General features: G+C 32.4%; 1 protein-coding gene across 1 annotated transcript; it reads left to right on the top strand.

Moving 5' to 3' along the window:
* The first annotated feature begins 4,351 nt into the window (after positions 1-4,351).
* Positions 4,352-6,600, top strand: LOC127840971 (uncharacterized). Its single transcript, XM_052369443.1, has 4 exons — positions 4,352-4,466; positions 4,961-5,074; positions 5,330-5,487; positions 5,639-6,600. Exons 1-4 carry the CDS (start codon positions 4,416-4,418, stop codon positions 5,640-5,642), a joined length of 327 nt encoding a protein of 108 aa, XP_052225403.1. The 5' UTR covers positions 4,352-4,415; the 3' UTR covers positions 5,643-6,600.
* Positions 6,601-13,444: the final 6,844 nt, after the last annotated feature.

Here is a 13,444-nt window from a genome sequence, read left to right on the forward strand (position 1 = left end):
AAAATTTGGATACGAAAAAAAAGTGTACAATCAAAATTTGGGAACGAACAAAAATATGGGTACGAAAGAAAATTTGGATACGACACAAATTTGGGTACGAAAAAGAATTCGGGTACGAAAAAAAAAATTCGTACAAAAAATTTGGGTACGAAAAAAAATTAGGTAGGAAATTTTTTTTGGGTACAAAACAAAAATAAATGTGGGTATGACAAAAATTGGATATACACAAAATTGGCTACGAAAAATAATTGGGTACTAACAATTTTGGGTACGAAAAAAAAATGTGTACACAAATAAATTGGCTACGAAAAAAAAAATGGGTACGACAAATTTTGGGTACGAAAAAAACGTTGGGGGTACGGGTAAGTTGGACACGTTGACCTCTCGATACATTTGAAAGAGGACTGGAGCCAAGCTGCCTTTACCTTTATCAATGGCCCTGGGGTGGGTAATGTGGACATGGATGGTCGAGAAAGACCGTGTTGTCATAAGAGATGCTCAGTATAAATTTGAAGTCAGTTTGTGTATAAAATAAGAAGTTAAAACAAAATTGTGGGTGTGCGTGGTCGGCAGCTACCTCCTCCTACACTATTAGTACTAGAACCTTGGCATTACACTATGAGCATATGTGCGACGGTGCACCATTTGGAATTTTGATCTGACCCCTGGGTCAAAAGTTTTTATCATGTGCGTCACATGTTGTTAGTAAAATTATTTTTTTACCCATTTTACTCATTTATATACCCACAACTGATGACCCGGGGGTCAGATCAAAATTCCGTCGCCGTCACCGTCGCACATATTATCATAGCAACCATGTGTGTAAGTTTCAAGGTTCTAGTGCTAATAGTGTAGGTGGAGATAGTGGCCGAACTGACGGACAGACAGATGGAGACCAAAATAATATCTAATAAATAAAATAACAATATAGCATTGATATAACTCAGAATTTGTATTAAACCTGAATTGCACCTGATATCTCTACTTCGTCAATAAGTGTTGCTTAGGCAGTTCGCAAGTTATTACAAAGAAAGAAAGAAAAACGTAGGCCTTTACGAAATACCATAAATACAATGTATTGACATATTTATTTCAATAATGTGATATATAATTAAGTTTCTTAAATATATTTTTTCGATGCTGTACGTCTTGTAAATTTAAATACATTTCGAATACAATTGAACATTTCCTTACAAGTTAGAAAATACATGAGTTAATATATAAACATTCCGAATACATAAATGTGAGATAATAATGTATTATCACTAAGTATGCTATTCATAGTGCACGCCTGAAAATAATATAACTTATACACAACAACAGCGTTTGGCATTCCGATTGTTCTTATCAGGCTAACGATATATCATGGTAGGTACAATATAAATGTAGAACCATTGCATTGTATAACCCTCTTGAAAACAGTACGCATTTAGCTGCGGGAATTAATTAAAAGCAAGTTGTTGCGTAGGTCAAGTAACAAAGACATTAAAACGATATAGTTTTGTAAAGTTCAATGATGTAGTGCAAAGTAACCAAAGAACAAAAAATAATAATGGAGTTGACAGGAATTTTGCAAGTTTTATGATTCAACCAATTGAGATATTGTTAAGGTCCAGCTATACTTTTTTCTTATTTAACCCAAGTTTTTTCAAGATGATATAAGAAAGTGTCAAGCGCATACTATTTCTGTCAAATCGAAAAGGTTATTAATATTCTAAAATGAACCATAATTAGCCGCTTCTGTGATTAAGGGTTTTACAAAGAGGGAAAACTGTTTTTGCATATGAGTGATTTGTGTCATGACAATTCCTGTCAATTAAGCAGACGTAAGGCATATGTTATGTGTCTCTTGCCGTCATATGCCAGTGATAAATTCAGCCAAACGAAATAAAGCATTTATGAAGTAATTTGAAGCAATCGTCATAAATTGTGTATTAATATGGACACTCGACATGTATTTCTTCCATCACCAAACATACAATTTATCCAAACACTTGTATTAATATTACTTTCAAACTAATTTTATTGGTTGTATGATTTTTTCTACATCCGTCTATATTTTTTTATTTATTTGAAAATACTGTTATAATGTATTATTATATTGCATCTTGATGAATACTTTACACAGTATTTGTGTGCCTCGCTCTGGTAACCAGGCTTAATGCATGCAGATAAAGCGTACATACGTAGTCAAGATTAGCATGTGCAGTCTGCAGAGGCTAACCACAGACGACACTTTCTGCCCCAACTGGATTTTCGCTAAGCCATGTTTTGCCAGAGCGCTGCTCATTTTGGCAACTTATATTGATATTTCCGTCGATCCGTGCTATACTGGTTTTATTGAATCACTAGTTTAAGATATTGTTACTAAAAATTGACAGTTAATCGAAACTTTCCTATTTCAATTATAAATCATTAAAATTTAATCAGTACCAGCAGAGGAAAACCCTTTTTTATAACAAGGAGCCCTATTTTAATTGCGTGAGATATCGTGCCACATTGCACACAAACACACAACTTTACACGAGAATATGATACACAATAATACAAATTGGGTCAACACGTTAAAGTCGTCAAAGCAAAACACTTTTGGGTAAAGATGGTTTTATGGAGCTCGATACCACTCGGACTAGAGATATATACTTATTATTGGATAAGCCAAATGCTAAACAATAACAAAAGGTTAATATGGTTACGAACATTTTCTTCAAGGCGCGCCATACACAGGTATTTAAAGAACAGCTTTACCATTTTACGAAACATATTAAATAATCAATCACTCCAAATCCCACTGAAAACAGTAATTGTGAAACAAACGTGAAAACTGGAAGATTTTCTGACAAGTTCAAAAACAATTTAGTTAAAAACAATTGTGTTTTTGGTTTTCATGATTAAAATGGTATATGGTCATATAGAAATGTTCCATTTTGTCGTGCAACAAAATTGTTTGATTCTGTTTCATATAAATTTCTTATCGATATAGATGCGGTAATAAACGCACGAGTGCATTCTTAAAATCAAATAATATGACGATACAATTTTTGTATTTGTATATATTTTCTTTCTGGTTGGGTGGTCAGTATATAACTTAAAGCAGTTTCTTGCACTAATCATGTATTCAATTTAATAATAGTTAATGTTCATAAGAACATGTTCAATTACATTATTTGGATATGAACGTCTTGTTTTTTTGTCTGAACGCAGTGGTTTACCGGATGTTTTGCCAGGATAATTGGCTACCAAACATGTATTTACATACAAGTATAAGTCCACTTTGTAGAATCAGTAGAAAACTTCAATGAAAAAAAATTCAAGACCAATTCGGTACTTAATATGGCAAAATACCTTCATTATAACCCAAAATGATAACCTCATTTGGCTTGTCATGAATTAAAACATTTCAATAGCTCACAATCTCATAAAATAATGTATTAATATATTTAGCAGTAATGCAACTATGCAATCATTCTGCAGCTACCATTGCTGCTGATTATAGACATAGTGTATGCTTACATGTAAATGATATGAAGTTGCCTATTATTAATGCCTGACACGAATTAGTTTATTTGCCGTAGTGTATAAAAATGTAAATATGGTCATATTTTTATTTCTCGAACTCCTACTCATAGTATTAATGCTAACACAATTTGAAGAAAAATGCAAACTTTCGACGTGAAACAATGACTATGATCAATCGAAATTTATAGAATGTAACGTTGTTTTAAGTATATGCATACTGCATACGCATTAAAACTATTTAATCGATGATTTTTACATTATGCATTTAGTTTTGTCTGAGATTACTTATTTTAAGCCTATTCATTTCGGCTCAATTGCATCAAAATATGAAGGCTTATTGAAACGCTATCTAGTCCGTTTCCTGTGCAGAACCGGCACCGTGTTTTTAATGGAAGTGTTTCACGAAGATCGAATATTTGTAATACATCATGCTATTGTCTTGAGTATTCAAAACAAGAAGGAATTTTGAAATAAATATATGTGATTTTTTTTTTACAATTAGTTTATACTCATGCAAAATGCACCTAAAATTCTACAATAGTGTTCTTGGTGTACGGAAATAAACTTCAAATGAGTGCATGCGTTTACGGTGAACTTGACCGATACCCGTGATAGATAAAAATATATGTTCGTATAGTAACATATTGGTTTAACGTAACTAAAATTGAAACATTATATTAAGACCCAAAATGGAAGATGCTTTGGCTGACTTAAAATATAATAAATTGAACTGGTTTGCAAAAGTGAGGGACTTACTATCTTATTACGGGTAAAATAATGTGTGGTATTGACCCTTTCAGTTATTAACAGATTATAATTACCTCCCCTGAATGACGTAATCCGGGGATACCCGATTATCGACTGTAAGCAAACAAAGTGATGTCTGTTTGACAATCATGAATGTGTGTTTTCAACGGTGTAAATGGACTCAAAATATGAACGAAAAGGTTTGTACTGACCTTATTATTAATAATTTATTATTTTCTTATGCAATTTTGATATTCGGTTTATAATGCTGATAAAGCAGCGGTATTGTTTTTTTTGTTATATGTTTTCGCGAGGACGAAACGTTCAAACGAAGGATTTTTTACTGAAATAAATCCTGTTCAGAAATGTTGAGATAGATTTAAAAGGTGGAAATATTGACTTGTTTTATCTAAGGACATTTCGTATTCGTCAAAGTATGAACACTTTTTGGCATTTATATTTTAAAGCAACTAAAGGACGCTCGTACTGGTCTTAGTCATACCGTGCTTTTGTACCAATTGACCATTTTTTAAAAATGAAAGCCAACGACATCCAATGCAACATATGGTTTCTTAAAAAGCTATTTGTTTGATTAGAGCTTGTACTAAGCTATACCCGGCCTAATGTGTATTAATGTGTAAAGTACAATGTATCAGTTATCATGAATGTTATGAAACAGAATTTTGTTCAACAGATTAATGACCACGACTATGCTGTCCAGTTTGACACAGCAACACCAGTATTCGACTCAAAACCGGATGGAAAACAGATTCAAGACATTACCGTATCACTCGAGAAGAAGTCGAAGGTAAATTAAATTGTTTAGTCAATTGATTTGTTTAAATAACATTTGGGAATAAAACATTTATAGACATATAATAATTAATATCAATACAAATAAAATGAAATTCTTAACCAATAGTATAAAAGCACATATTATTATTTGTTAACCACGTTTGTGTACTTTGTTATACTGATTTTAATGATCCAAAATAATTGGTAAAGTTGTTATTCACTTGATTTTTTTTTTAAATATTATTAGTTGATCTTCATAAAATTTCAGTCTAACAGGATCTGCTGTGTGCCCAAATGTCACACCACTGGCTACGGATTGTTAGAAGGCCATGGAAAGCCCAGCTATCATGCATTTCCAGCTGAAGATGATCCATTTCAAGCTGTTTGGTTGAATAAAATACGAAGAGATGAAGACAACATTTTAAGGTCAGTTGTTAGTGCTTTCAGTAAAACTTTAAATGATTTTGTATAAAGAAAAATAAAACATGTAAAGTACTATATATTTTCATGTCAGAAAAATAGTGTCGATGTGATTCAAAAAAGCACACATATTTATTTATTCTTTTTTTTCTTTCAGATAAGTCACAATACGGTTGTCTGTTTTCTCCATTTTGAACGTGACTGTCTTGATGAATCTGGATTTGCTAAGCGGAGGTATCAAAAAAACAGGAGCCATCCCTACACTATTCGACTTCTGGAAGGACAAACCACATCTGTTGAAGCGAATTCACGTGGAACGTGCAATTAACAAAATTAAAAGTTTTCACATATTTGATCAGGTCATTCCGGTTTCTCTGTTTGGGACAATTAATCAAATTTGGACAGTTTGCTCATTGCTCACTCTTTTTCAAGACCCAATTATATCATGTCCCGGTGTTTAACATACATACCATTTATATGAACATTTGTTGTTCGTGTACATCATACTACAGGAAGGTTTATGAAATACCATTGGCTGTTCATGTAATATTTGTACATTTTTTGGCTTTGTATAAAGTTTTTGATAATTTATTGATATAAGCATTGGTTTTAGTTACAGATTTATGCTTAAAGAGTACGTAAAGCTACACACCTTAAAATAAAGTACATGTAAATCAATACATATAGATGCAATTTGAAAGTGTGCAAAATTTTCATTAAATCTATAGCCTAGTTAGGAAGTAATTTATTCTTTTTCAAACAGGATTTACTGCTTTTAAAACTGAAAGTAGGATTTCTATATTAAACACGATTATTTTTAACTTTTAAAGCGCAAAAAAAGATGGCTTTCTACCTTGTTTCCCACCAAATATATTCTAGTTGGCATAATAAAATTAAATCTATAGCCTAGTTTAATAGCAAGTTATTTTCAAACAGTACTGCTTTTAAAACAGAAAGTAGGATTTCCAGACGTACACATCCATTTCGACAAACGCGATTATTTTTAAGTTGTAAAGTGCAAAAAAGATGGATTTCTACCTTGTAACCACCAGATATATTCCAATTGGCATAGATAAAATATGTCATTCATACTTAAATTTACAATGCCAAATAAGGTGTGTGGCGTTTACATAAACATTGTATATACATCTTTTTAATCATGTTTGTTAATTTGTTTTGATTGTATGACTACTGAATAAATAATTTTGTTTATAGAAATTTTAGTGTTTTTTTTTAAATATTAGGTAAAACTAAGAAAGTCCAATGCATATTGAGACAAATCAGTACTTAAGTTCGTTTCCTGGGAAGAACCATTACTGATTCTCGATGGGGATCGAAACTGGTTGCTCCAGATTGCTTAGCAGACACCATAGCCACTATTTCACTAAGACTCTGCTACAGATTTACGTAATCCTTTGAGTAAAAACACTTTGTAATCAATGATATAAGCTTTATTACAACAGAAATAATGCAAGATAAGCACATTTGAGTAGCATGGTTCATCACAAAACAGTATGCAGTATCATTAATTGAGAGATTAATGATGAAAGACAACATGTGAAAGCTAGAAATCATAAACTAATTTAAGGAAACACAATCTGAAAATTACAAACATTCAGATACAGGTATTGCACCAAAATGAGCTGAGATCCTATGATTATATTGAATGAATACATGTGATTTGAGGTGATTCTCACAAAAACTGACACTAAAATAAAAAAAAAATTGAATACTTTCAAATCTAATTTAGATTATTTCAATACTCTTTATTCCTGTTTACCGGTTTTTCATGGAGCGGAAACACTTACATCTAACAATTGTTGAACTGTTACGTTCAGATGTCCATGTGTCGAATACATAACTGTCATGACAAAACACATTGCCTCGTTGAATAGGCTTTTCCACACCCAGTTTTGAACCTTTACCAGAACTTTTGGTCCATTCCAGAATGTTCATGTACGAAAAGTCTTTGAAGATCAGTCTGGTGCTTTGGGCCCATGTGCATTCTTCCAAATTAAGATGTTCTTCCGCTGTTGACACTGTTGATTGTCCTTTACAGTTCATACAGGACGACTTCTTCTTACTGCGAATGGCTGGTCTGGATAATGATCCACAATTAGGATGTTATCCTGGTTGTCACTGAATTTCTTTACCCTGGAAAATATATAAAAGTAAAGATTTAAACTTTGTAGCAGAACGTTAAGATTTAAGGTGTTACAAAAAAAAACACTACTCCAGAGTCTGTTTCAGATACTTGTTTTCCACCCAATAAACTCCACCCCTTCTTTCTTTGTGACCAAAAATGTATTAAGACAATTTAACTAGTGGCAACCAATTTCTAATGCAGACTAAAGAGAGTGATGAAACTTATTATGTCAGGGATTTTAATTGAAGCAGAAAGCTGTGTGCCACTATGCATGTTATATAAAGTACTTATGCTGTGTGGTCGAGTCAGACTGACTAAACAGATAAAAACTTACTTTTTACAGACTGGTTGACAGAAAAATAGAAAAAAATTCACAACATGAATGTGCGTTTTTAATATGAAAAAGCAGGCTTTTTCCTGGCGATTTTGGGAAAAAGCAATTGCAGGATCGTGAATTTTTCGCGCCAAAAATCAACTGATTTGGGAAAACAACTATAAAATAACCCTTCACAATCATTCAAATTAGATAAAAAAATCATATTATTCATGGTAATGTACTTTGTTAGATGTCATATACACATAATTGAGTTAAAATAATCATAAACTCTTCTTTCTTTTTTATTGGGAATTATTTTTTTCAAATTGGGAATTTCTATTACAATTTAGGTTAGGGAATGGGTCCGTTTAACTGACCCGTAGATACACCAGGAAAAGGCCTGAAAAAGCGATATAAAATAAGTACCTCAAGCAAAGTTCGGCTTTTGTCTCATTCGATTTCACAGCTTGTCCCCGGCATTTCAACCCTATTCGCAACTCTGTAACTTTGCATCTTTCTGGTTGAAGTTGCGGTAAAACAGCGCCATGGACATCCTTGGCATACAGCTACAAAAAATAAAAAGGCAGGTTTTAAGCATTATTGCTTCTTTAGAAAAAAATCATGTTACTTATACAACATTCAGAATTCATCATATTATTTTTTTAGAAAATGGTTTGAAATAAATATGATCGATACTGAATGTAGTGTAAGTTACATAATTTTTTTTAAAGTGGCAATAATGCTTAAAACCTGACAGCTGAACTTGTATGCATTCATGTTGGGTTTCTGTACGGAGTCAATATTTATTAGAGTGTAGTTATGGTACATGACTATGTCCGGATATATTCATGCCACCAATGTTTATGTATTTGCATAATTATATTAATAATAAACTTAGGAGTATTTATTATAGTGAATTCACATTTTAAACAAAAAAAACACCTTATGACAATCACAGTCGTGTACTGTTGTACTTTCTTTTCTGTAACAGGATCTGGTTCAGCCATGGTACTTCACTGTTTCTGAACATAGCATTTGGGATGATTCCTGAAAAAAAATACCACATATAATCCAGGTCTTTTTTGCAGCTGATTTTTAAGCAAAACATATATTTTTTTCACCACTTCAGTCAAAGAATCCCCAAATGGATAGTTTCGGTTTTGAAAGTTTATAAATATAGAGATTTTGGTGTAAAAAACATGAAAGTTAAATGACCCGTTCTCCTGATTGGTTTTCATTCACATTCTTATACTTTCTAGTTCTATTTAAGAATAAAAAAGCCCCGAAATCATATAATTCCTATGATAAAATCATGATTACAAATATAAACTTTCTGAAAATAACTCGTAATACGCTTTGTTTTTAAAATTTGGCATTTTTATACAATATTTACATTTAAGTTCCAATCCAGGTGTAGTGGTATATGTACGAACATGAAATGTGTTTTGACAAAACGGAATGTTTAATGCATTTTTTCTCACTTCATCGTACTTAAAAGTAAATATACAACAAGCGATAGCTTTAAAATGCGTCAATATAATAATACAAATAAAACATGTGTGCAACTTACGCATATATTGTGCTTAAGACGTTGATTTCTTCAGCGACACAGTAAAATTTTATTTTCTCTGGCGAATTTCTATCCCCCGTTGACGTCACATCCGGCTAAGGGACACAACTCTAACACTAGTAAAAGCGAATAACTGAAAGGGTGTATAATAATTAACAAATACATGAAGCTAATATTGTGTCATTGTTCAAGTATAGAGTTATCGACCCATACTGGCAAGAGCGGAAACGATGTATTAATGATTAAATGGTACTTATTGTATGTAACGCATTAAAACAACCTTATCAAATCATATTTAGATATAATTGTGTAAAGAAAGGTAAGAACAGCGATTACGATCTAATGAATGTTTTCGCATAACCCGAGAATGAAGACTGGTTGATTTAATAGATAGAAAGAACTTTTCTACTCTGCAAATAATGTTACAGCAATGAAGTAGAGTATGAATTCATATTTTGTTGAAATATTTTAAATGTGTCCAAACTAAAGAAAGCTCCATTAACTCATAGTTTAGAGTCAGACAAAGCTTGTTGAAACTAAACAAGTTATGAACTTGTTCAAGTTATTAAGAATCATATCAGAAGCACAAAATACTCGCCAACTTGATACTCATAGTTGTGTATACTTGTGTTATATGCATAGATGCTGATATAGTTGTTGCATACACATTAAGTATAAATATAATTCGGTTGTATGTTATTATGATTAAAATTGTATTTATTTGTGCTCCTTAACATTAAAAAAAAATACAATTACATACTCAAACGTTTCCAGAATAGCTACATAGATTGTTAACATGTCATGTATAACGGGTTTAGTTTACATATCTGTAAATTAAATATATATCTTTAAAATATTAATTTCTTCAAAAAAGACTACTGTTCTATCGCAATGTGCATCATAATATTTTAAACACTACGTTCTGTGGACATATTTTCGGCAATAATTTTTGAAAAAACTACATAAACTGCGCATAGTTTAGTCATTAAGTTGCGACAAAAAACTCATGAACATATTTTGTATTGCAAACTCAACATATTATAAAAGTATCTATTGCATTTTTTTCACAAAAAAACAACAAACGATTAATTTATATACGGTATTAAATATGCAAATGCATGTAAGAGAGGTGCTTAACAAGGGCAGTTCTTCCTGTGTTCGGCCATAAGTAAATAATGACTTAACATAGACTATTGAGTGTTGCTGATGATTATTCACCTTGATTTTGAGTCAAAATTCGTATTTCATTTATAACATATTAATGTCAAAAATCTGGGCAAAGAAGAACGTAAATATTACGACATTACTTACGCACTCAGACTATATACAAAATATGTTCACTGCATACCGTGCACTCGGGATAAATACCAATATATGTTCACATCATATTGTGCATAAGGTGTATATACAACTATATATTTTTCAGCATACGAGAACTCTTGACACGTTGATTGTATAAATCACGGGTTTAATTCGTGAAGAAAACATCACATGTATTTACTTTTCTCTTCTGTATGTTTAGACGAAATAAATACTGTCAACACTGTCCTTTTAATTAACTGCTATAAACAGATAAGCGTATTGGCGATAAGAATATAACATAATTCCGTATACATGTATACCAACATATTAAATAACATGTAATAACATATACTTAGCCAGTCTTTTGAACTATTTTCACCGTCAGGTTGTTTGTCATTTGAGCGTCTGTGACCTTGCATTCAATGCTTTGTTGAGAAACCAGAAATTACAGTCTGTAGGTAGTAAAATCAGATGAAGCTGACATAAATTTGGTAGACGTATTCGTGACCATGCGATATAGAGAAACCTTAATTATGTATAATGGTAGTTGGAAATAACACATGTATTGCAATGCGCAACGGTATTGCTGTATGACCCGCGTATTATGCTTAATATTTAATGTATCACACTTCTGTGATACATAAATATTTTGAGCTTTGTTTATTTAACGCAATTCGTATTCAGCATTTGAAGACAAAGTTGGAGATGGAAATGTGGATAAATGTGATAAATGTTAGATAAATTATGTGACAATTGTTAAATACATAACCATCGAATTGCACTGTAGCATTTGCACTCATTTGTATACACTGTAATTAATATAGGAACACCTGTGGTTTGGGTGGTTAGGCATACAAGAGAACTATGTTCAATCTCTTACTGTATGAGTTTAAATCGTTTTGAAAAAAAATGTGACATACATGTAAGAGGAATAGTGCCTGCGTCAAATAACAGTGAGATCAACTAGATCAAACACATTATATTTTATAACCATGAAAATGAGGGGTAATATTTGTGGGTAAAACATTTTAACCAAGTAGGATAAAAAGCCATATCGCCTTAGGAACCAAAACGTATGGCCCTTGATTAGTCCAAATGTGCTAAAAATGTTTTCCGCTCTGTTACTAACTCAATGTTTATCTTATCATCCTTAACCTAGATGGCGTAGATAATTGTTATTGCTACTTTAAAATGGGCATAATGTGTGACAAGTTGACACACTTGTTTTTTGTTGAAAAGTCAACACGGGTCAGCAATATTAGTTTGCATTTACCACATTAATGGCAACACATTGTATTATATTGTATTGATTAAAGTCAAAGAAGACATATTCACATCCTAGTTTTAAAGCATCCATGCATATGTACCGAAACATCTGTAAAGTCGCATTTTTTGTAACAAGCGATGCCATTGGCTGTCGTTTTTTTTTAATGTATCTTAAATCAAATCAAAATCGGGGCAGCAAACTTTTGGCTTCACATAATAACTGACACCAAGTATTATGTTTAGTTTGCCGGCATGGCCTTTAAAAAAATGAAACGTCCTATTAGCGTTGTTTAATGCTTTAATTTAGGATCATGATAATTGTATGCATTTTAAGTTTCTTATAAGAAAATATGGTTCGCAACATTCGATGGTGAACATTTCGATTATGATGATGACTGCACACACTCTATTATAAATGTTAAATAAACAGGGTGAAATGTTCCAATGTCCAGTTTTTACATTTTAGGCGTTTTTTTTGTACAAAGTTTATCGCTACACGACTTTCGAATATGAATTGCCCCTATTACATGTACAAGCGCATGTTAACTCTTGGTAATCGTAGTAAAAACAGCCTATCGGTTCTAATTTTTGATCCGAAATATTTGTTGGACAAAATGTACAATGACCTGAATAACATCCGCTCCTTTAATTTTAACTTACGGCAAGGCTTTATTGGGCGCCGCACTGGAGTTTTTGCATAACCTTATTGAAAATGCTTTACAATGTTTAAAAACAAATTACTTATGACAAAATAGTTTCTTTTGCCTAATTAGCTCAAGTTGTACCTGAATTTAAGGTACATAACATCGGGCGCCTTAATAATTGGAGGCAAGTAGTTTAGTTTAGCTCGTTTGCATCGAAAGCCTTATTGAAACGCTCTCTAGTCCGTTTCCTAGGCCTAGAACAAGTACTTGGTGTCTTTGGTGGAACGCTCTAACGAACGCTCCTAAAGTTGGGATCGAACCCGTGACCTTCCGGTCGCTAGGTGGACACAATATCCATTACACCAAGGCGACCTATGTTGAGGCAAGTACAATCGGCTTGATTACGCACTCCGTTATTTTAGATGTATGTTGCATTCCGTTGTCAGTAATTCAAAGAAATAAACAATTGTGTTTAAGTGAAATATAAGTCTGTCTGATTAGCTTAGATCACATAAAAATACCGCAATAAATAAGCAATTCGAAAAAAACCCAAATCAAATCAACATATTATCGTGACATTTATCTAGCGAAACGTTACATTGTCTTGTTGTTAATCAGGTGCCCCTTCATACTTATATCAGTCGGCAAACGGAGTTAGATCGCACATGTCAAACGACATCTCAACCCAATATTGCATTTAAGAAGTACCATAACCAATC

The sequence above is a fragment of the Dreissena polymorpha genome, chromosome 8, assembly GCF_020536995.1.
Source record: "Dreissena polymorpha isolate Duluth1 chromosome 8, UMN_Dpol_1.0, whole genome shotgun sequence".
NCBI lineage: Eukaryota > Metazoa > Mollusca > Bivalvia > Myida > Dreissenidae > Dreissena > Dreissena polymorpha.

Bases quoted from the DNA above. Each gene is read 5' to 3' on its own strand.
- LOC127840971 (XM_052369443.1), top strand. From the start codon at position 4,416: ATGAATGTGTGTTTTCAACGGTGTAAATGGACTCAAAATATGAACGAA. The intron at 4,467-4,960 runs GTTTGTACTGAC...TTTGTTCAACAG, and splicing joins CTCAAAATATGAACGAAAAG to ATTAATGACCACGACTATGC. The intron at 5,075-5,329 runs GTAAATTAAATT...ATAAAATTTCAG, and splicing joins CACTCGAGAAGAAGTCGAAG to TCTAACAGGATCTGCTGTGT.